A 24,755-nucleotide genomic window follows, 5' to 3' on the forward strand; every position below is an offset into this window, starting at 1 on the left:
TAATTAAATTTTAAAAAGATGCAGGAAACTGGCTTTCATCAAAGCTAGATATCAGTGAATTTATTTTCATTAGAAATGCATGGTTTTATGGTTATAACATGTACACAGAGCTAAAGACAACCACTCTACTGTAATCCATCATTGCATACTAAAAGCTAGTTCTAAAAGGCAAGGACGGATGACATGGCTAAGCAAGTTTTAATCTGCTACATTCATGAGGTTTTATGTAGCGTTTAAGTACGATAGTGCCAATACCTTTATCAACTGCCCTCATCTATTCAATCAAATATCAAATGGGGAAAGTAATGGTCTTAGCTCAAGCTTGTTTTGAGACACTAGTAATGTACATTTCTGTATCAAAAAAGAATCCTAGTTTAACACTTCCACTGAGTAAATACAAAAGCAGTATCATCCATAACAAAAAGAATGTACACCTAATTCCTGCCTGTCCATAGAAGCCAAAGATGAACGGTAACATGGGAGAGCAGTCCAGTTTAGTTTGGCTCAAAAGAAGACATTAGGAAAATATATATATATATATTAAAGCCGTATACTGGATCTAGATGGTACATATTAAGGCTCTGAGTTTTTCCCTGACCATTTGAACTGAAAGACCCTGAAAGTGTTGGCTACTGATTACCTTGTGAGATCTAAGTTAAATGCATCAGACACTAACTAAAATCAGAAAATTATACCTTGATTAAAAATAGAGCGCTTGGTTCCCCTAAATTGAATGGGATCAAATAGTCAAAGAAATTGGGCTGCCATGTGCTCAGCTCTAAAAAAAATAAATAAATAAAAGTTGGGAGGTTTTTAGTGTTTCGTGTACACCTGCTAGAACTGAACTTTTTCCAACATGGCAACCCACACATTCAGTGGTTCAGAGACTTGGTGTTTAGCATTCTGCATTGGTATGCACACTAAACCCACCAGACTGCATTATTTGCTTCTCCAATTTACTGTCACACCCATGTATTATTCTTATAAAAGTAAGTCTGTTTGAAAACTGAAAATATATATTTTTCCACTCTGTCTAACATGACCTAAATTCTAGAATTAAAACTGATCATTTTGATAACACTTCTTTACATCACAATTAGTGTTATGTATGCTGTGAATACTTTTTTTTTAAGGAGTTGTAATACTATTAAATACTTAATCATGACGTAATAATTTGGCATCTGACACTAACAATTTCCTGGTTTAGCTTAATCTTGCCTGAATTTGACATAAATTCAATGCAAGTGCTTGATGCACTGAAAATAACAGAACCATCTCAGTTATAAATTGATTGACTTATGTACAGAATTATCATACAAAACACACAGTACAGAAAAGGTGAATGCATAGGTCAAATGTCAATCCATTACTATTTATACCATTAAATAACATGTCAAAATGTATAATTAACCAGGTTTCCAACAAACCATTTCATGCTGATGAATTACCTGACACTTGAAAAAAAGTCATGACTGGGCTGATGGAAACAGGAAATGCCTCTACAATTTTATAAAACAGACAATTTGCTCGTTGGACATGGTAGGATGTTTTTGTGTCAGAAATGAATTATGTGAGAAATGGTGGTGGAAATGCTTTCATCTGCAAATATGTATATAATAACCATCATATCGAAGTAAACTTGGGAGTCACGCGATGATACTGTATGTTGTGTGGTCCTCCCACTATGACTCGGGAAAACATGCAGTTTATTAGGGTACAGAGGAAATAAGTTATGAGATTCACATGGTGGTGAAAGTGCCATTTGACAAATAAAAATTGTATCGCTCTTATCCATAATAATCTTAAAATGTAGGTAGCCTACCCGCACTGTATCTGTGACGTGTTGGCTAGAGGGCCCGTGCCAAGACCTGATCGGTACATTTGCTATATAATGCAACAGTTTTTTGTCGTCATTAGAGTTGAAAATGCGATGGAAACCCATTTAACTTGTATTTTCATTAATTCGGTACATTGGACTGCTCCCAAGCACTGTGTGAAAGAACCCTCTGGTTCCACTATAGAACGACACAAAGTTGATCTTGATCGTGATCGTATTGCTTTTAAAGAAAGTGTCACTCTTCCTCCTCTCATCCCTCCTTGTCTATTACTCCACTTCGTGTTCAGCGTCCATGCAGGACTCCCAGGGGTTTTGGGGCATGCGGGGCATGGAGAGCAGGAGGAGGCCGAGGCCACTGAGGAAGAGGAGGCAGAAGCCAGCGCAGGCACAGGCAAAGGACCAGGAGTAGGAGTAGTCTATCCAGATGGTGTCCTCGCTCTCGATCATCCGCTTTACCGACTGACGCATCACCTCCACTGAGATGACGGCGCACAGGCCTGCGATTGGGGCGGAGAGGGAGAGAGGAGGATGGGTTGACGGCGATGACCTCCAATCACAGGTCTTTTTCATTTGCTCTACTACATTATGATTTTAGTACTGTATCTGTTCCCTTAACCCATTGATAACAGTACAACCAAAAGATTAAAAAGGTCATGCGTTATCTGCTTGTCTGGTCTCACCTGCAAAAGCGAAGAACATTCCGGCAGGTTTAAGGATGTAGTCATTCCCCTTCTTGAAGGAGCACATGAGACACAAGGTGCCCAGGATCATAAAGGCCAGGCTGAAGATGGCGATGGCCGCTGCCGAGATATTGTACTCTGAAAAGAGAGCAAATAGAGGTCACTTCAAGATGTCCCCTGACCTATGAAAATAATATATTTATATAAAATATAGTATGCCATTTAGCAGACGTTTTACATATGGGTGGTCCTGGGAATAAAACCCACTATCTTGGCGTTACAAGCGCCATGCTCTACTAACTGAGTTACAAAGTACATAATTACACATCATAGGTTAAAGTTGCTCCTAACCACTGATACAGGGTCAGACATTTTTACCCATCCCCATGGTTTAGGTTAGGATTGAGGGAAGGGTAATCTGATCCTAGATCTGTGGAAAAAGGCAACTTCTATTTTAAGCAATTGTACAACCTGTAAACTTGTAGAGTGCTACTTTCCTCCCTCCTAAACTGGATCTGCATGAATTAACTTTCAATACTCTAATTTGTTTTCATTTTACGTTACAGTACACTAAAAGGTAAGCAAAAGTCATTATGGTGGGTTGTGGAGATTAATTTATTTGTATGTGTATATAAATCAGCCATAAACCGATAGGAGGCTTACCAAGAAATATTGTTTTATTCCAGAGCAGCATGAGTCCATATGCCTCCAGCCGAATTATATAAATGATATTTCATTACATTGCAGCGCTGGGCGTAACTGGATGTGCAAACGCTTATGTGGATTTTTTAATTAGGCTTTAATTTCTGCCTGAGAAAATAGTTGACGGGGCCTAACTGAATTGCTACGTGTGCAGACCAATTTAGTTTGCCACCTCATTGTACAATACATGAGGTTGTGTACAGTCACAGAAAGGACAATTAAATACATATTTTTTTAATTATCAGCTCTCTCTGAACAGGAGTGTGAAGTATGATAAGGAAGACGGAATTTCACTTGGTTGGTGGAATCTGCCATCACTCAAACTACCTAAATCAATCAAACTAACTGACAGAATGAAATAACTAGGCTACATTTGAAATTACATTGAGCTTTAAGTCAAAATTGTTGTGTGAAATGAGAGCCATGTTACCCAGTGAAAAGGTTCCTCTGGCAGTAAGGCAGCCATCTTTATTCAACCAAAGGAGAGAAATACGCTTGCCATTACTGTAAGTTGTTTACTGGCTTGTTATTCCAAGCTGCTTAATCAGCCATTCCAGTTATGTTGTTGTTGTTGTGATGTGGATGGAGGAGCTAGGTTTTGATCTTCCGCCTGCTCTCCTAGAATCGGTGCCCAGGGGAGAGCCTCGCCTCGGGGGCTCCCCTTCATCTCAAGCTGGGGGAGGATGGTGGCTCTCACCCCTTGAGTAGTTCTGGAATCATGCTACATCCCGCTGGAGTGCTAGCTCTCTTCCCCTTGACAACCCAAAGAGAGGGGTGAGTGGTGTCAGAGTAGGTTGGATCAGTGGTTTAATGTCTGAAGGGGCTAAAATATCTATTTTGCGCTCTATTGGTGCTTTAGTGATTGTTATCCCAGTGGCACTTTCAGTTTAGCTCTGTGTACGCTGCTCAGCTGCATCTGCCTGTGGCCAGTCGTACTGAAAGCACTGGAGCGTAGCTCTATGGCCATGTTTCATATAAATGGTAACCATTGGTTTATTGATGAGTGAAGAATACGAAATGGGCATTTGGAGTGGGCCAGTGCTACATTTCAAGTAAGGGCTATTTCTGTCTCTGGGGCTAGCCATTAGCATTTGCATGAGATGTGTGTGTGTAAATATATTATGAGTTCACACAAATGTTAAGTGTCATAGCTTTTATTGCAGGACTTTTGATTGTGATAAATTACCTCCACGGTCAACCTATTAAATATTAATATTGGAATGTGCAGCCTTACCTCGAGTGTGCACCCATGAAATGGGGTATCAGCCTACTCAGTGACTCCCATAGATTACAATCCCATAGAGTTTACACAAATATTAGCGTCATAATATTATTGCAGGACTTTACAGTCCATTATGAATGTTCAATACACCCAATAGATTGACTGGCGAGGTGATTTCTCACAGTCAAAGTCCTGCAATAAGATCTATGATGCTAATATTTGTGTAAAATCTTTGGAATTGTAATCTGTGGTTGTTACTCGCTGGGCTGATACTTTTGAAGTGTGCACCGATGAAATGGGGTAAGGCAGTACGTTGCAATATTAATTTCCAATACACACAACAGACTGACTGGGAAGGTGATTTCTCACAGTCAAAGTCCTGCAATAAGAGAGAGCCCACTGCTCATCCCGCAATACACTGCATCCTTCTCCCTCTGAAATGCTGCACCTCTCTCCCGACCTGCTGCAGCCACACTCTGCTTGTTGCTTTTAACAGATATAGTATTTTGTCATAAACCGTATTTTAGACATGTACTCATGTAATTCAACAAACACCATGTTGTTAGTCATTAACATGTTAACCATGTTTTTTGCATGGCTTTAGAGAGCGACTTCCTTTAAAAAACAACAAATCCCTTTTATAAAAACAGCCTGTGGCATCGGTATGAGTCAGAAACAGTTATTTTAGTGTCAAAATTGACTAAATAAATGTAAATAGGATCATTTTATTCAAACGTCTGGTCTAAAACGGAGTTTGGAACATCCGTCCGCCACAACGGGTTAATGAAAGTTGGGTTTTGATTTAACGATGTCCATTTTCCCATTAACACGGGGTGCAAAGCAGCGGTGATTGCGCTCTATCCAATTAGTAGACAGTGAGACAGACCTGCCCAGCAGCTCCGACTGTGTTTACATAAGACAACACGTCATGCATTGTTTTAACTTGAGAAATACTGCACCAAACACCTTAGTTAGATGTAAAATTGCACAACTAAAACATCCTCTGCAAAAAAACGTCAAAATTAAATACAGATTTCTTGAGTTCTTAGATTCATTCTGGAAATCTTGACGAAGTGAAATAGGCTTCCTATTGTCTAATGATGGACAAACATCATTAACCAAATGCAGAATCGGTCAGGAAACACACCACCAAGACTGAAATAAATGTTTTCTAATGAGCAACAGAAAAATACATGTGCCAATCGGTGTGTTCAGTGGCTCTTTAACTGTGTAAAATTACCACACTATTCTGCCTATTGTACATATTGAACATTCATATAGCTTTACCTATAGTGTGTGCACCCATGAAATGGTGCATCAGCCTACTCACTGACACCCACATATTAAAATTCGGAAGAGTTTACACAAATATTAGCATCATAGCACTTATTGCAGGACTCCCCAGTGACCCATGCAAACAAAAAGGAGACGTTAGGACGTCTTCGGAACATCAAAACGTTTTGTCGTGGTCACCTGGACGTCAAAAACAGTGACATGCTCGTATCTCCTGATCTATGCGAACTGATTTTACGTTTCTTTACAGAAAAGGTTGAAAATATTACATCACAGATTGGCAGTAGCCAGTTTTACACCAGCAATGCTCATTCAGAAGCACAAGAGGCAATTGCTAAAGTCTACTGCCTCTTATTGCTCATTTGAGCAAATATCCATTACATCTCTCCTTATATGTACTCATATACACAATGTCCTTATAAACCACAGTATGAATGTATGTCCTTATAAACCATATGTCCCTTGCAAACCTGTGAATTTACAGGTATATTATTTCAATATGATCCGATGAACAAATGTGAAGTATGATGTATCTTCTATATATAAAAATTGTAAAATGTGATGTGTTCATTTAATTGACAGGACCATGGGAAAGGTGGGTCCCTATAAACCATGTTATAAACTGACTGACATAAACTATAAAAACGTGTGTGTGTGTGTGTGCGCGTAGATATATTCTATTCTATATATTCTATTCTTACACCCTACTGATTGGGTCTGACAAGGCCCTGCATGTGCTTAGCAGTCCTGTCATATGTGAGTGTACATTGAATGGGCCAAACGTGCACAGTACTGGCAGGGTCACAGAGGGGGCTAGTGGAGAGATGGGGGGAAGGAAAATGTCCAAGAGAGAAGGGAGTGGGCATTGAGCCGGATTAGCTCTGTCACATATGGAGTTCCATTGATGCTACCTGCCAGATCGGATACCCAGCTAACACACAACATTCTAAGAACCATATGTTTTTTGATTGGGAATTTCACTACTTCCGCGTAACGTTTTTGCACGTCATGTTCTTTCCATAAAAAACACGAGAAAACATTAGTAACGTTGTCACGATACCAGTATCCCGATACTAGGAAGAAAGGAAGAAAAGGAAATTACATTTCTTGAGGGAAACCTTCCTAATGTTGGATACAAGAAGTTGTATGTTGTCACCCAGAGTCACATTTGCTGATTCTGAGTCTGCTTCGTGTTTTCTTTCCTTGCCATGGAAAATCTGGGATTGTAGTATCGCGATACTGGTACCGTGACAACACTAGTTCAAAGAACATTCGAAGAATGTTTTTAAAAAAAACATATACAGTCTGTTCTCAGCGTCAACAAAATGCTCTCTATCCTCTAACGTGCTAAGTGTGTTCAAGTGTGTTGTCCATCTCCACTAACTGGCCACACCTGATGTTAATGAGTGCTTGTTTCATTTGAAATGGGGTCTGTTTGAATAGACTAAAATGAACAGCTTTGTAAACAGCTGAGTAAAAAACAAACAAACATGGCATGCTAGCTCTGTCCTGGTGACGCAGTGGACTAATTCCATGGATAGAGAACAGAAGATCATAGGTTTGAATCTCACTGACGCCGTGCATTAATAAAAAATACAAATACAAATGTGCATGATTAATGCCCAAGCAAGTTTTCCATGTTCTTGAAACATTCAGGGAAAGTTAAGGAAGTTATTCAAAAAACTCCAAATAACCTATAATTTCTGTTCTCAGAACGTAAGTAAAAACATTCCAGGAAAACTTTCAGGGAACCATATTAAAATGTTCCCAGAACCTCCCTGCAACCTAAACTAACATTCCCAGAACAGGCTAAATTATCATTCAATTTTCAGAACATTTAAAAAAAATATGTCAGTTCCACCGGTCAGGAAACATATGGCTTCGTTCGCAGAACCAATGAGAAATCAAAAATGTACGTTTCCACAATTTCCTAGGATGTGCTAGCTGGCTATCCATTCAGTTGACTTGGCCTCGTCCCTTGGTATACTGGGAAAACTCCATATACTTCAATGTTTCTGCTTGTGTTGAAACCAAGGCTGATGGACAAATGCTAACAAAGACCAAGGGCCCCATTCAGTCCGTAGTGCTGAAGAGATGCGCTACAGCGCATTAGGAAAGGAAAGGCAATCTTCCCGCATCAGCGGAGACTGCATTGACAGTTAGGACTCCATAAGTCGGCTCAATCGAAAATTACCTTGAAATTTCCCTCGCGCTGTAGCGCTAAACTTTGGCGATGCGGATTGAATCCAGCCCCAAGACACCATTGGTTATGTGTGCAAAGCTGTGCAAAGTCTGTGTGCAAAGGTGTGCAAAGTCTGGCTCTTTGTGCTTTGGTCTTTGTTAGCATTTGTCCATAATACTTAGGAGACAATGGGCAGCCCTGCCTTGCGCCTAGCATGGAGTTGAGATGTATCCAATTTGGCTTGTACTATTCACCACTGTAATGGTTTTCCTCCTTTTCGTCTGAAGAGGAGAGGCGAGAAGGATCGGAGGACCAATATGCGGCGTGGTAAGTGTCTATGGTATTTATTTAAACACATAAACTGAACACTCCATACAAAAACAATAAACGTAACGTGAATAACCGAAAACAGTACCGTGTGGTGTAAAACACAGACACGGAAACAATCACCCACAAACAAACAGTGAATCTCAGGCTACCTAAGTATGATTCTCAATCAGAGACAACTAACGACACCTGCCTCTGTTTGAGAACCATACTTGGCCGAACACAGAAAAACAACCTAGACACACAAAACATAGAATGCCCACCCAACTCACGCCCTGACCAACTAAAACAAACAATTAACACAATAACTAGGGTCAGAACGTGACAACCACCCATGTCCCAGCTTGCTTATTTGTTTTTATGACTCTCCCTTTGAATCTTCTCTTATGAAACATTTGTCAAAAGGACTTCAAAGAATACACATATTTTGTTCTTGAAGAGTATAAACCAATATACAGGTAACTGCCAAAATAAAGGAAACACTTGTGTAAATGAAGGATATAAAGTATATTAAAAGCAAGTGCTACGACACAGGTGTGGTTTCTGAGTTAATTAAGCAATTAAAAATCATTCCACCATGCTTAGGGTCCATGTATAAAAATGCCCAGTTGCCCATTATTTTGGCTACTATGGCTAGAAGAGATCTCAGTGACTTTGAAAGAGGGTCCTCAAATGACCATAAGGGGCTTAAAGGGTGTGTGTGTAAGTCCATTTTGATTTACACCCTACTGATTGGGTCTGACAAGGCGCTGCATGTGCTTGGCGCCCTTGCGTGCATCACACGAAGTCCTGTCATATGTGAGAGTACATGTCTCTAATGGGCCAAGCATGTGCACAGTACTGGCAGGGTCACCAATGGGGCTAGAGGGGAGATGGGAGAAGGAAAATATCCAGGAGAGAAGGGAATGGGCAGTGACAGGGATTAGCTCTGTCACATGGAGGTCCATTGATGCTACCTGCCGGAGCTTCTATCCACTCAGTTGACTTGGTATCCTGGGAAAACTCTAAATACTTAAACATTTCTGCTTGTGTTGAAATTAATTCAAGGCTGATGGACATTCTAAGAATGACCAAATGACCGTTGGTTGTGTTTGCAAAGCTTAGAATGAAGCAGTAGGTCTAGTTCTTTGTGCATTTGTCCATGAAACTTAGGAGGCACTGGGCAGAACTGCCTTGCACCTACCATGGACTGTTTGAGTTGAGATGTATCCAATTTGGCTTGTATTATTCACCACCCATGTTTCATGTCCCGAGTTGCCTATTTTTTGTCTGACCGTTCCCTGTGAATCTTCTCTTATGAAACATTCTGTCAGAAGGACATCAAAGAATGCACTTCTTCTGTTCTTGAAGATAAACTACATGACCAAAAGTATGTGGACACCCGCTCATCTCGTTCCAAAATCATGGGCATTAATATGGAGTTGGTCCCCCCTTTCCTGCTATAGCAACATCCACTGTTCTTGAAAAGGCTTTCATTAGCCGGCGTTCCAATTCATCCCAAAGGGGTTCGATGGGGTTCTGTATGGACCTTGCTTTGTGCACAGGGGGCACATGCTGAAACAGGAAAGGGCCTTCCCTAAACTGTTGCCACAAAGCTAGAAGCGCAGAATCTTCTAAAATGTAATTGTATGCTGTAGTGTTACGATTTCCCTTCACTGGAAATAAGGGGCCTAGCCGAACCATGAAAAACAGCCCCAGACCATTATTCCTCCTCCACCAAACTTTACAGTTGGCACTATGCATTGGGGCAGGTAGCGTTCTCCTGGAACAGCAAACCCAGATTCGTCCATCGGACTGCCAGACGGTGAAGCGTGATTTATCACTCCAGAGACAGGTTTTCACTGCTCCAGAGTCCAATGGCGGCGAGCTTTACACCACTCCAGCTGATGCTTGGCATTGTGCATGGTGATCTTAGGCTTGTGTGTGGCTGCTCGGACATGGAAACCCATTTCATGAAGCTCCCGACGAACAGTTCTTGTGTTGATGTTGCTTCCAGAGGCAGTTTGGAACTCAGTAGTGATTGTTGCAACTGAGGAGAGATGATTTTTACACGCCACATGCTTCAGCACTCAGCGGTCCCATTCTGTGAGCATTTGTGGCCTACCACTTTGAGGCTGAGCCGTTATTGCTTATAGACATTTCCACTTGTTGGAAAGGTAAGCATCCTCTAACGGTGCCATGTTGAAGGTCACTGAGCTCTTCAGTAAGGCCATTATACTGCCAAAGTGTGTCTATCGAGATTGAATGGCTGTGTGCTTGATTATATACACCTGTCAGCAACAGGTGTGGTTGAAATAGCCTATTCCACTCATTTGAAGGGGTGTCCACATACTTTTGTATTTATAGTGTATAACCAAGTGTACAAAACATTAAGAACACCTGCTCTTTCCATGAAGTAGACTGAACAGCGGAATCCAGGTGAAAGCTATGATCCCTTATCACCTGTTAAATCCACTTCAATCAGTGTAGATAAAGGGGAGGAGACAGGTTAAAGGATTTTTAAGCCTTGAGACAAGTGAGACAAATTGTGTATGTGTTCCATTTGAACGGGGTATGGTAGTAGGTGACAGGCGCACTGATTTGAGTGTGTCAAGAACTGCAATGCTGCTGTGTTTTTCACACTCAAAAATTTCCCATGTGTATCAAGAATGGTCCATCACCCAAAGGTCATCCAACCAACTCAACACAACTGTGGGAAGCATTGGAGTCACCATGGGCCAGTATCCCTGTGGAACGCTTTCGATACCTTGTAGAGTCCATGCCCTGACGAATTGAGGCTGTTCTGAGGGCGAAAGGGGGTGCAACGCAATAGTAGGAAGGTGTTCCTAATGTTTTGTACATTCAGTGTACGTGAAAGTTACAAAACAGAATCATGGCACAAAAGAAACCTTACCTTTCTGGGTTTTGACTTCAAAAATCTCAGACTCATCCCCTGGATTGAAGTGTTTGAAGTAAGTGCAGTTCTCCGCTGTGGGAGACATGAAAACACAGTTAGGTGAAGGTTCAGATCGTAGCACTTCAGGGCAATGTGTAGTTTCTCATCAATACGAGGAACATCACAGAAGTTACTAAATAATCGTGAAAATAGCTATATTTACTTCATAATAGATGCATAACACTTTGGAAATATAGTAGCATAATAGACCAACGTGTTTATCAAGAACTGTTTCACGAGTCGTCCACAAATGTAAAGACGCTAACTTCATTTTTTTTTAAGGATTTTGATGCTTTTTACCTGGACTACCTTTATACTACTTTTATATGGTACCGATGAATAAGCATTCTGTAGCGATGTAACAGTTGTTAATCAACACGGAACAACATTTCGGCGCGCAACTTTCATTTTATGGTGTGCGCTGAGTGTACATAAAAACCCTTCTCGATCTGCACCATGTTGATTGACAGTGTCAGATTTGTTGTTCGTGTAGGTTATGTTGGGCATCCATAAGCGGCGCATCCAATAGGAAGTACATTTAATTGAACTTGCCACAATTATATAATTACTCCTGTGTATACAAAAATAAATACATTCCTTCAAAACACTACACCAGAGGTATGATTTAGCCACAGTGGATGATTCGCTTTTTTTGTTTTAAATCACAAGGCCAGGGCATAACCTACAGTTGGGAAGCGCGCAATTTTGGCAGGCTGCGCAGCATATCAAATAGCTGATTGTTGATTTGCGGCTGTCAGTGAAGTTAGGCTATCAAAATTCTCAACTCACAGTAGGCTATTGAGCGAACAGTAGCCTATTTTATTGTCACTCTATAGCGGAGACCATCGGCCATATCCCCGGTTAGTGCGCATATTCAGTGTCTTATTCATTGGGTCCCTGCACCTGTAGGGACAATAATTTCCTCCTCCAGGCTAGTTGAAAGTCATAGCCTGTGTTTCCTCTTTTCATAGGCCTCGATTAGATGGTTGCAGTCCAGACGTTTTTATTGATCTGAGTTTGTCAGAGTAGCCTGTCATTTTTGTGGCATTAAAGATTCTGCTAGTCCCCAGTTATGGAGACGAAAGTGTCGTAGAATTGCATGAAATGTGTTTTTAAAAGGCCAATTTTCTTCAGATTTGTTAGGATCCTCATTAAAATGAACACCTAGCTGGGGCCAGGCTCTGGAAGTGTGCAAAGAAATTAAAAGAAAAGCAGAAGGGTATTTTTTTTGCGAACAGTGAGTTGGTTATATTATTAGCCTAGTTTATGACTATCCAATCTACTCATCATATTACGAATAGAAATCTATTTTACGTTAGTCTGCAAATAGATAGATTGCATGAGATTCTTTATAATTTTTAGCTTCCCCAAACTTGAAACAGCCGATAGGGGCATCCCATTCACTTGGGCCCAATGTGCTCACCACCGGGGATCCGTGCTAAGCATAAGTACAAGCTGATCCACAGAATACGATCACAGCGATTGCAGAGGGCTAGGAGTATCGCCCTAAGCTTTGATGCTAAGCCAGAACGTCAAAACATCCATTCGCCAGGGAAACTATATTTGTAAACCGCGGCGGCAGACCGCTGTGTGTCTCGTCTCTCAGACGTTAGGGGAAACTTCAGAGTCGCTCAACTCTGTTCTGTCACCGGAGAGGCCTGCTCTGCATCAGATACGTGGCATCTAATGTGCTGGGCCAACTACAGGGACCACGGGGGAGTAAGTGACAGGCTTTCATGTAGAATTATCTGAGCTAAGCATGTTATCACATCGGCTCCAGCGTTCCTCATATCCACACATACACATGGGCTGGAGATAATTCCCCCCTCCCAGGACACCCCGGAAGATAGAGAGTGGTGGGTGGGGTTGCCAGTTTGGATGCATTACTCAGAGAAGGCTAATAAAGAAAGATACTTTGTGTATGTGCAAATTCAATTACCTGGATTTGGCGCCCATACATGGCACCAGCAAAGCACTCTTTATTAAGTAGAACCCAGCAGACCCACATTTGGAACATGTTTTAATGACTTAATTTTCTCGGTGTAAACTGGTTTTCTGGTCGAGAAGACATCATATAAATCAGAGTACAACCAACTGGTCTTTGTTACAACCAGGTAAACATGTATTTTTCAGGACAGAATGAAAACCTGAAGTTAAATATGTCATATTTAGGTTGTTATCTAGTCAAATCACCAGATTTCCACCAGATAAAGATGTATTTTTCTGGTTACTTAAAAGCTGCTCACAAAACAATCTTATACAACTAGTATACAACCTGACAATGATGTCATAAAAACTTAATTGCAACCAGTATTGCCCGCTGGGGAAAACCTTGGTTTTGGTAAGGTAAAGGACCATGAAAAGGGATCTAAATGTTTTAATGTTTTGACTCTCACACATAGAGGATGTTTTTGTGAATGAGGACAGGGACTGGCCATCAAGGGAAAACCCAGAGGTGGTTACTTAGCAACTGGCTTGTCTGCTCTTTTTATTGAGTAAAGGCAGGCAGGGGAATGAAAAGGAGGCAGAATTCAATGTTTTGGTTTGGAGAGAGAGAGTTCATTTATAGAAGAGTCAGAGTACATTCAGTCCATAAAAGGTAAATTGCTGAGTCACCTCAGCTCAACCCAGCCATTTGAAGTCGTTCACCCCTTAAAACCAAAAGCCTCGTCTCTAGCTTCGGTAGTATCTCTGTGCACCACAAACTCCTTTGTTAATAACCATAATGGACCAGAAGTGATTCTTGTCATCATGCTGAAGACCAAGTGCCCTTTCATTGCGCTGAGAGGAGAGATAGCCCACGCTGCATTATGAGATACTTGAACAGACATTGGGGCTGAGTTGTTGTCTTTCTGTGTTTGTTAATTGAAACACTAAATCCAGGGATTATGCCAATTATGCGGAGGCGTTGCTCGCCTCATTAGTTTTTGATGTCCTCATTACGGCACTCCCATCCTCACCTTTAGAGACACACACACACACACAGTCTGTGCCGCTGTGCACTCTAATGGCATTGGAGGCCACTCAAAAAGTCTCTAATGATGGGTAGAAAAGACCCAGGCCTTCCAGGAACTGTCTTACAGTATATGTGCTTGGTATTCAAACCCAGGTTTCTATAAGGACTTGTAAGGCTCCCCCATGTCTATCCACATCCATGAATATCGCCCCACACTACCAGATGCCGTGGCTCTCTTTGTGTTGTATTAATTCCATCCTGGAACCTTATCACTTGGCACATGTCCAGACAATGCTCTGTCTGTCAGTGAGTGGATTTGTACTGCCAGTGTTGTCCCACTGTGTAACATCCAGGTGACACCCAAGGCCTCTCCACACCAACAGGGTATATATATATTTCAGTGCGAATGGAGGAGTCCAAAACCGCACGCTAACTAGGAGCCACTTCGTCGACGTCAACATCTCAAGGAGACGACAAGTAATAGCACCCGGTGGAACTCAACAGCGTATCAATTAGCTGACTTGCTCAAAACAGAAACTCTACGCGCTACTAAAACAATCCTACACCCGTCTTTAGGAAGGTGAGGGCATCAGAATAAGCCTCGACTCTTGTTGCACTGAGGTGCTTCACAGTGAGTTTGTCTGCCTGTATATTAACAGCCATGTCATCAACATAAGGTGTTAGGCATTTCTCTGAGCCCGTGTTTTCATTCTCTTTGCCATGTCGCATAGGCTATAGCTAGCAGCATGTGTTGTGTTGTAGACCAAAATTACCCACCCAGAAAAATCCCCCCAGACCACTCTAGCTTCTATCCGATGGTGCCAGCTAGGATGAATACGAGACACAAGTTAAATACAAACATTTCAGCTCATGCCTAAAATCGAAATAAGGAAATACAACCCACCATTAGATAGTCGACCCATTGAGATTGTTCTATACAGAAAGGCAAACCAGAAAGACCAACATGCAACATTGGGAACAAGTCATCATTGGCGCTTCCACAGCCGGGTTGCCACTCCCAGGACTGGTATGTGGTTGAAGTTCCCGGTTGCCTTACATGCCAGGGCTTTGACTAGCCCACCCCAGGACCCTTTGTAGCCCACCCCCAGGGGACAGGAAATAACTTTGAACGGTGGGCAACAGGGCAGTGCCAGGGAGGGGGTTAGGGGTTGAAGGGCTATGCCTGGCTTGTGCAGGTGGCCTTGTCACTCAGTAGGGCTCTGAAGGTGTGCACACACTTGACTCCCTCACAGCTCTTACCCCGGGACAGCTGGGTATTTACACAGCCTATATATATCCTCCGTAGTGCTGCGCACAACAGAAAATCCCGCCGATATCTTTGTTTCTGTAACAGTTGCTATATTGGCTTCGGGCTGAACATCTCGCCACATCCCTGACCTAGAATGTATGTTTGCTGTTCATATGAAGTCCATCATATCAATATCCTGTTTCACAGTCATTCTTATTTTCTAACTGTCTGTTATGATTATTGAGGAAGGCAAACGAGATAAGCAACAAGTGGGGAGCAACCTACATGTACGTATATACAGAGATCTCCATTTCTCCTCACGGAATTTGATCTTTGTACACTACCAGATAAAGTATATGTACACATTTTCTATTCCAACTCGGATGGCAAAACTCAGGGAGGGTCACTTCGACAGTGTCATCATCTTAGAGACGAGAGTGGTTGGTATTTCTCTCATTAAGATACGGGGCTATAATAAATATTGCTATTAATTCGCAAATAGAGCTAGCGATACCAAATGAAACCCTGGTGTCTGGCTTTGTAGATACTAGAAAGGTTATATTCATCTTGGCACCTATCCACTGCATTACTTCTCACACGCAACGCCATTACTCACTGTGTGAGTGGCATTAGCAATGGAGTCACATTTGGTTGTTAGCTACAAGGGAGTTTTAGCGACATGATATTCATTGAGTTTTTCCCCATAAAGACTATTTGAAAAGAAGTTTAGGCTTTTTCATTTGTGATCAGAGTTAAGGAGTGTGAGATGTCTGTAGTTTCGCCAATGAGTTATCAGTCAAAAATGTAAAAGCCAGCCCTACGTGGAGAGATGCCAAGAGCATCTCACCCACACTGACCACCAAATGTATCCATGATAGGCCTACGTCTGATGGTACATAACACCATGTATCTAATAAGACATTGCAAGTTTGGGTCTCTAAATAGCCTGCCCAACACTGTTCCTTACATTACCACTATCTGACTGTGCTGTTGGTTCGGGAATGCCCCAAGCTTAACATTATAAATCCCTTGATTCTTTCTAGCTAGGAGGGGTCAGCCAAGAATGTTTACAAAATGAGCCTCAACCAGGCATTTCCATCTGTTCATGAACGTGCGTGCCTGCACCAGTCGGCGTATGAATTTCCCAGAAGCCCATAGCTGAGATAACTATGGAGGGATTGTTGTAAAGGTGTGTATGTTCGGGCATTGGGACCTTTGGGCGGTGGAAGCGTTCAAATGGCGGAGCAGTCGGGAAAGACCTCAAGAAACGCAGGGCAGAATGTATCATAAGTCATCAGAAAGTGTGCTTCCTTCATTCTGCTTTGTATCAGACCAGTACTAAAGCAACGTGTTGTATTGCTTTTACAACCTCCACTCAATTAGTCCCCTTCCAGTCTGTGCGTTCATTTCTCACTCAATGTGATATTGACTCACAGCCTTTAGTGTGAGTCATCACAAGTTAGTGTAGCGGGATCAAAGCATTAGTTGTCATTCAAAGGTCGGATAAAGCCGGGATTCAATCCGATCGGCCCTTTTTGGCTATGCACCATTTGAAGGCAATGTCGCGGAGGTCGCATTCAAAGTAAACGCTGCAGATGTCGGCTAAATTAGAAATTACCTTTTAAATGTGAACCGCGCTACAAAATGGATCATCCTCGGTCCCGATTGAATCCTGCCCTCATGTTTTGATTGGAGTAAATGACAACTGCAGTCATTATAGAGTGTATTTTAAGGCATTGGAGCTAGACTTGTGAGAGCTGGCACTCAGGGGATACTGCAGCTTCAAGAGTTCTTAGTTGCTAAGAGCTGGGGGACAGACACCTCGTCATTTAATTACTGTGGGGAAGTAGCTGGATTGGGACTTTAAAGGTTAAGATTAGTCTGAAAGTGTTGTGGTCAGTCTGAAATTGCTTGACTTAGCTTAGTTTATCTTATTCTTGTGCTATTTATTGTAGCATAGGCTAATTCTCACACTGTTGGGTAGTTACCCCTTGTTTTCTGGCTTCTGAAGACCCAGTATCTCAATTAAATAATTGTCTGACAAGCAGTTTTCCACACCAGGAGGGCTTGTGGTTAAGAGGAACATTAGCTGGCCACATTGCAAAGATGACTGGTGCTTGATGACAATGGTCAAGTGTTGAACTTAACAAGAGTTAACTGACCCCCTTCCACAAAACCCAATCTCTCAGGCCTGTTATAACAATCCAAATACTGTTTTTTTATACTGTGTTATAGCACATATTTCTTGATCAGCAGTTAGTGGGTATCCGTTTAACAATAGTTATAGACACAGACAATGTTTTAAAGTACCAAATTGGTCGGTGTTACATTTAGGTAACATTAGGTAGGTAGCCTCAGACATTGGACAGAGAGGTTCGGGATTAGGATGGACACAGACAGTGCAGATTTTCAGGTCCAAGCTATAAACTGCCTCTGTGTATCTTGTCTTACCTCCAGGTAAGCTGATGGGGCCACAACCCTTTCCATTGTAGTCCGCCTCACTGATGTAGATGGCCTTCTTACACAGCCTCCAGAGGCCAAAGTGGGCCGCTTCACACGTCGCGTTCACCTGCTCTACCTGCGGGCTCAGCACGGCCCAATGGTCCGTCACCACCGCCGTAAACATGGACGCCATACCCACCAGGATCACAAAGAACGTGATCTTCACCTTCGTACGTTTGTGCATGGTGTAGTTTGTACGTGGAAACACTGACAAGAAGATGTCCAGAGAAGAAGAAAAGCGTAGCACCGAGGTCCTCGCTTGGATCAGACTTGAAGGGACGTCAAACTTGTGGAGGATTCGGTGGTGGATTTTCGCGGGCTTCACTCCTTAACAGCCAACACAGCCGTCCACAAATGTCTCTCTCTTCCCCAGCCTACACCCTATCACTCTTTGTCTCTCTCTCTCTCTGTTGGATTTGTGCCTGCAGTTTGAGGGAAAGGGGTCAGTTTAGCTGTGCCCTAGTTTTCACGGCCCTCTCCCTTCTCTGACTGTGTCGACTGAGGGGGGCCTGTGTGCCTCAGACTACAGCTGTTAAGGTGGATCAGGAAAGTTGATGACCAAACTGACTGCCATGGTGGGGTATGGGAGTGGCGGCGGGAGGGGGGGGCTGCTGCTATAAATGTGTGCAGTGATTCAAGAGGTCAGGCTTTCTTTATCGGGTTACATCCGAGTGGGTGGGAATGTGTAAATGCCATGATAAGGGACTTAGTCACGTAAATGATTTTTATCTCCCAATACTTACCGTAATATATTCAACACACTTTATTTGGCAAACATCTCAGTGAACTAATATATATGTGCTGTGACAGAGTAAGTCTAGGACCTACCATTTTCACCAGTTCATTTACAACTGCATTGGTGTACTGACCTCTCATGTCCATGCTATGACAATTAGTGGATGCTTTTTTAAAAGGATTTGTGTTGTTACTATCCTCAAACTGCTTGGTCCAAGTTTCTATGTATCTGTAAACTATTTATAAGGACTAAATGTGTTTGTAAACAGCAGCTGTCTCGCTGTAGGCCTGAGAATGGCTTTGACATCCCCTCAAGGGACCAGACTCAGAGGCATTACTATTACTGCCATTACTGACTCTGTGCCAAACTCAGGCACATATTAGATTGACAATACATGGAAGTGAGCTTCACCAATGTCCCTAAAATTAATAATACTTGAAAGTCTTACTTACTTTTACTCACCACATTCGTACAGAAAATATGTAGAGGAGAGCAAGGTATGTTGTCACACTTTTCACGCTGTCTAACATGTACTGGGCACAATACATCACAATGGTATAAATGTCATACTTAATGAAAGCTGGAACACTTGGGCATATATTTTGTATTCTTTACATCTTCATATATTATTTCAGTACAGAGTTGTATACTTGTGACAATTTGCCCCATCGGCGGGTAAATTGTCACACTACATCGGGTAAGTTGTCACATTGGATTATCAACAAATAAGAACGCAACTAATTCATTGTGAATATTGATTTTAATTTCAAAACTAAATTCAACTTCATTAAAGAACTCAAAATAAAAACAATCATGCCTAGAGAATTTGGCAAATCATGCCTTTCAATCAAAACAATAATGCTGGCAGAGCACACATTAATTAAGTGGCACGACCACTTTACCTTGAAATCTAACATTCTGTGGCGTGCACATAGATCCACGGTAATTATTGGAATCGGAATAGAATGTAATGCTGCAGATAAGACTTAAAACATTTAAGCAAGTTAACAAAACAGACATGGTGTTTAAAAAACACAAATGCACAGTTTTGTAACAGCCTATTTTTTACCTTTATTTAACTAGGCAAGTCAGTTAAGAACAAATTCTTATTTTCAATGATGGCCTAGGAACAGTGGGTTAACAGCCTGTTCAGGGGCAGAATGACAGATTTGTACCTTGTCAGGTTGGGGATTTGAACTTGCAACCTTTCGGTTACTAGTCCAACGCTCTAACCACTAGGCTACCCTGCCGCCCTTATACAACGTACATCCGTATCTGACTAAACAGACTCATCTTCAGAGTCACAGTTCTGGCACACATAAATTGCCTGGCCTGAGGTGCAAACATCATGGGCCCATTTGTTGCATCTCACACACTTCACCCAAGTCTCCTTTGGAAGGCTGTTTGAAAATGGCTCCACACAGACGAGGCAGAAGCACCCCTCTTCATCTGATGATGACTCTTCTACCATTTTTATTTTTTCAGCTGCCTTCTTGTTCTGTGCAGATCCAGATTTTGCCTCCCCCCCTTGCTTCCCTTTCTTCGGAAACAGCATTTTGCTAGATTGTGCCTTATTCTTTTCCATTTCTAGTGCCTGCTTCACTGGTGTGTCAGTTAGTTTTGTGCCGTTTTCTTCCTTAGCAAGCTGGTTTTCGGGGTCCAGCTTTTGGATATGGCCGGATGTCCTTTGGAGTTGGTAGTCCGCTGTCAGCAATGGCATCGCTGGGCAAAAGGGTGAGCTGGTGCTAGCATAAGAACTGGGCAGGTCTGTGTCTGAACTCGTGCTAGGCAGGTCTGGAATGGTGCTGGGTCTGGCAGGGCTGGAATGGTGCTGGGTCTGGCAGGGCTGGAATGGTGCTGGGTACTTGCAGGGCTGGAATGGTGCTGGGTCTGGCAGGGCTGGAATGGTGCTGGGTCTGGCAGGGCTGGAATGGTGCTGGGGCCTTGCAGGGCTGGAATGGTGCTGGGGCCTTGCAGGGCTGGAATGGTGCTGGGTCTGGCAGGGCTGGAATGGTGCTGGGTCTGGCAGGGCTGGAATGGTGCTGGGGCCTTGCAGGGCTGGAATGGTGCTGGGGCCTTGCAGGGCTGGAATGGTGCTGGGGCCTTGCAGGGCTGGAATGGTGCTGGGTCTGGCAGGGCTGGAATGGTGCTGGGTCTGGCAGGGCTGGAATGGTGCTGGGGCCTGGCAGGTTGGTGCTGGGGCCTGGCAGGTTGGTGCTGAGACTGGCAGGGCTGGAATGGTGCTGGGACCTGGCAGGTTGGTGCTGGGTCTGGAAGGCTGGAATAGTGCTAGGGCCTGGCAGGTTGGTGCTGGGTCTGGAAGGCTGGAATAGTGCTAGGGCCTGGCAGGGCTGGAAATGTGCTGAGGCCTGGCAGGTTGGTGCTGTGGCCTGGAATTTGCTGGGGCCTGGCAAGGCAGGGTTGGTGCTGGGGCCTGGCAGGGTTGGGTTCTGAATTGGGCGATCTGTAACGTAGGATGGCGCAAACTCGGTTTCCAGAAATACATCCCTGTTGTAAGGTTGTACCCCAGCCACCCTAAAGCCAGCCTGAATGTTCAAGGGGGTTGCAGCCAGAGGATAGGCGATAATCCACAATCCCAGGAATGTCATAAATTGACATTGTCTTCCTGCATCACACGCGGTGTTGATGTGCCTCTTTAGCGGCCCGTAGACAGAACTGTCTAAGGGTTGAAGCCGATGAGAGGAATTGGGTGGGAATGACAACATAATTATGCCATTTTCTTTGGCATAATTGAGTCCATCAATGGACAGATGAGACTTGTGGGTTTTGTCCAAAAGGAGTAAACAGGGCTTCTCCTTTGAACACTTCGTATGCTCAACGAAATGTTTCAGGAAGTCAACAAAGTGCACATCTTTCATAAACCCAGAGGGATTTTCCCCTATGGAGGTATACTATTCCCTGTGGCTGAGACAGCACAGGCCAGTTTAACGAGGGTTCCCCTTTCAGCGGAGGTCAGCGACCCTACTTGTTTGAATCCACATCTGTCAGGTTTATGTACAGTGGTCACCCCAGTTTCATCGACATTTCATATGTCTCCTGGTCCAAATTGACGTTTCTGTAGCACTTCTGCTACATTGTTGAAGAAAGCATGAACATTTTCTCTGTTGAAGCTACTTGCCCTGGCAAGGCTAGTTGCCTCTGGTTTTCTCAGCGACAGCGTTGGGTGCCGCTTTAAGAAGCCTGTAAACCACTCCGAGCTGGCCTTTTCTTTTTCTGCCCACAGTGGCGCGAACATCAGCTGGTGTGACGTAGCAAACTGGTAGGCAAGTCTTTTGACCTCACTTGGTGACAGACCAAAATAAATGTCAGCTGACCTAGTAATATACTGAACAAACTCCAAATCAGGTGAAAAAACCTGCCGTGGCTTTGACTAGCCAACCACTGTTGTTGGCATGGCTGTCTGACTTTCAACTACTTCTCTGGTAACCTTTTGACAATACCGAGTTAGAGTATGGTAATTTATGTCGAAATCCTTAGCTGTACTCCTGATTGATTTGTTCTGCAACTTCACCTGCCTCACATCCTTTAACATTATGCCAGGTGGTGTGCTGCCATTCTGTCTTTCTTTTATCATTTCTAACCTTCTTTCTCTCCTTCCCCTCTTCCTTCCTTCCTTCCTTCCTTCCTTCCTTCCTTCCTTCCTTCCTTCCTTCCTTCCTTCCTTCCTTCCTTCCTTCCTTCCTTCCTAAACACATTTCCTCATTACAATTGCATATTCATTACAGGCTTATTATGCCCACCTCCCTGTCTACAATCCTTGTTGTCACAATGCAATTCACAACACCACACTAAATTCATGACACTGTATGAAGTAGTGTGTGTGGATACTTTCATCGAGTAGGCATGTAGTGTGTTAGTAGACACACACACACACACGCCAGAGCCTGTCTTGTGTAGTCCAGGGATATGTCTGCTGCTCTAAACTATACCCATATATACTATTCCATTTACAGTAGCATTTAATACTATTATCAGAGCTGATTACACAATATCACAATGTTTATTGAGCATGTTCTATGTGTCTATGTATACTGGGGCAAGTTGTCACGTGAAGACTCTCCCCAAGGTCATTGAGACAACTTGCCCCAAACTGACATGTGTGCTAATGTTGGCTAAAGCTCAAGGTTAGCTCAACATAGGACTGCAGCTGAAGTATCCAAAGGCATGTTATTGTCTCCTCTACTCAGTGCAAAATTATCATTTTGAACATTCATACCTAAAAAAAAAAAGCTGTATTGCATAAGATGTGAAGTGCCATTGTTTTACTTTTGAATGGGGAAAAAAATAAACTTGCGCTCACCTCCGATTAGAGTGACCTTGACCGTGTGTCAAGGTCACTTGACAGGAAGTTGAACATGTAGTCACACAAAGTAGCTGTTTAGTTTTTGAGATAGCGCCTCTAGTGTTGAAGGTATGAACAGTTTGACAACTTATCCATGTGACAACATATCTCGCTCTCCCCCTGCTTTTTACTCCCATACATTTTCCTTGAAACAAAAAGTACTTGTTTAATTTCAAATGCTCAGGTAAGAAAGCAATATGGTCCGATTTAAGTACCTATCAATATAACACGTTGTCATCACTACTGCCTCTGATTAAGCAGACTCTTTAAACACAAATACTGCATTTGCAAATTTTTATTTTATTTCACTAGGCAAGTCAGTTAAGAACAAATTCTTATTTTCAATGACAGCCTAGGAACAGTGGGTTAACTGCTTGTTCAGGGGCAGAACAACAGATTTGTACCTTGTCAGCTTGGGGATTTGAACTTGCAACCTTCCGGTTACTAGTCCAATGCCCTAACCACTAGGCTACCCAATGATGTTAGAGTGTGTGCCCCTGTCTGTCCGTCAGAGGTGTAGGCAGAAAATGCTGTGTCTAGGGCCGAGTAAAAGTGAATGGAGCTGGGCCAACAATTCCCAGCAAAAACGTTCCGACATAGTAAGTGAAAATTTGTGCAATTGCATCATTTAACACATAACACATGATAAATGTGCCCAAGAAACACCACAAATTTCCCTTGTCAAACAAGCCCATAATTAGGCCTATTGCCAAGTAGGCAGCACAAGTTAAAACCACATACAACAACACCGCTGACAAAACAAGCTGACCATCCAAGTTCGACAGTAAACAAACACAATTAAATACCCATCATAGGAGGCGTGTGAGTTTGGGGTAGCAGATCAACCCGAACTATAATACGTTTATTTTAATCGAATCTAGGCCTGCGAAAAGGGGAGACACATTGTACAACATGACATCCATCTAGACAGGAGGAAGAAAGTATCCTCCTAAACTTTCCAGTGGCACTGACTCACCCAATGAAGACAGTGAATATGCGCACTCACCAGGGATCTGTCCGACGCTCTCCGCTAGTGCCAAGAGATTAGTCCTGGTGTAGCCTACGAATGGGAATAAACTACAGTACGTTTTACAGTTAAATCATTTTAAAGGATCACCCAGAAAATATGTGACTTGTGTTTATCCTGCCATTGAATATTTAAATATTGCAATGGGCTAGGGCTGTTTTTAGATGCTTTTCACTGACAAGCAGCTATATCATATTTCCCGGGCATGCGCTGACCAAATTGCAGGCTTCCCTGTAGCCTAGGCTGTGTGCTTATAATTTACCATATGATTGTGATATAACCAAAGCCAAGTTAACAAATAGATCACCGACCATTTCGAATCCCACCGTACCTTCTCCGCTATGCAATCTGGTTTCCGAGCTGGTCATGGGTGCACCTCAGCCACGCTTAAGTTCCTAAATGATATCGTAACCACCATGGATAAAAGACAATACTGTGCCTCTGTATTCATCGACCTGGTCAAGGCTTTAGACTCCGTCAATCACTGCATTCTTATCGGCAGACTCAACAGCCTTGGTTTCTCAAATGACTGCCTCACCTGGTTCACCAACTACTTCTCAGACAGAGTTCAATGTGTCAAATCGGAGGGCCTGTTGTCCGGACCTCTGGCAGTCTCAATGGGGGTACCACAGGGTTCAATTCTCGGGTCAAGTCTTTTCTCTGTATACATCAATGATGTCGCTCTTGCTGCTGGTGATTCTCTGATCCACCTCTATGCAGACGACACCATTCTGTAAACATCTG

The 24,755-nt window shown here is 42.9% G+C and overlaps 1 protein-coding gene across 1 annotated transcript; it reads right to left on the reverse strand.

Annotated features, from left to right (window-relative positions):
- Nucleotides 1-33: 33 nt before the first annotated feature.
- LOC112265080 (voltage-dependent calcium channel gamma-1 subunit) lies at nt 34-18,396 on the reverse strand. Its single transcript, XM_024442114.2, has 4 exons — nt 17,835-18,396; nt 11,137-11,211; nt 2,518-2,655; nt 34-2,334 (listed from the first exon to the last, which is right to left on the reverse strand). Exons 1-4 carry the CDS (start codon nt 18,067-18,069, stop codon nt 2,105-2,107), a joined length of 678 nt encoding a protein of 225 aa, XP_024297882.1. The 5' UTR covers nt 18,070-18,396; the 3' UTR covers nt 34-2,104.
- Nucleotides 18,397-24,755: the final 6,359 nt, after the last annotated feature.

The sequence above is a fragment of the Oncorhynchus tshawytscha genome, linkage group LG02 (genome assembly GCF_018296145.1).
Source record: "Oncorhynchus tshawytscha isolate Ot180627B linkage group LG02, Otsh_v2.0, whole genome shotgun sequence".
Classification (NCBI taxonomy): Eukaryota; Metazoa; Chordata; class Actinopteri; order Salmoniformes; family Salmonidae; genus Oncorhynchus; species Oncorhynchus tshawytscha.

What these genes read in the sequence shown, in the direction of transcription:
- LOC112265080 (XM_024442114.2), bottom strand. Translation starts at nt 18,069, where the DNA reads ATGCACAAACGTACGAAGGTGAAGATCACGTTCTTTGTGATCCTGGTG. An exon ending in TGAAGTCAAAACCCAGAAAG is followed by an intron (nt 2,656 to 11,136) that starts GTAAGGTTTCTT and finishes CTCTCTTTTCAG; the next exon opens with AGTACAATATCTCGGCAGCG. An exon ending in AATGTTCTTCGCTTTTGCAG is followed by an intron (nt 2,335 to 2,517) that starts GTGAGACCAGAC and finishes CCCCAATCGCAG; the next exon opens with GCCTGTGCGCCGTCATCTCA.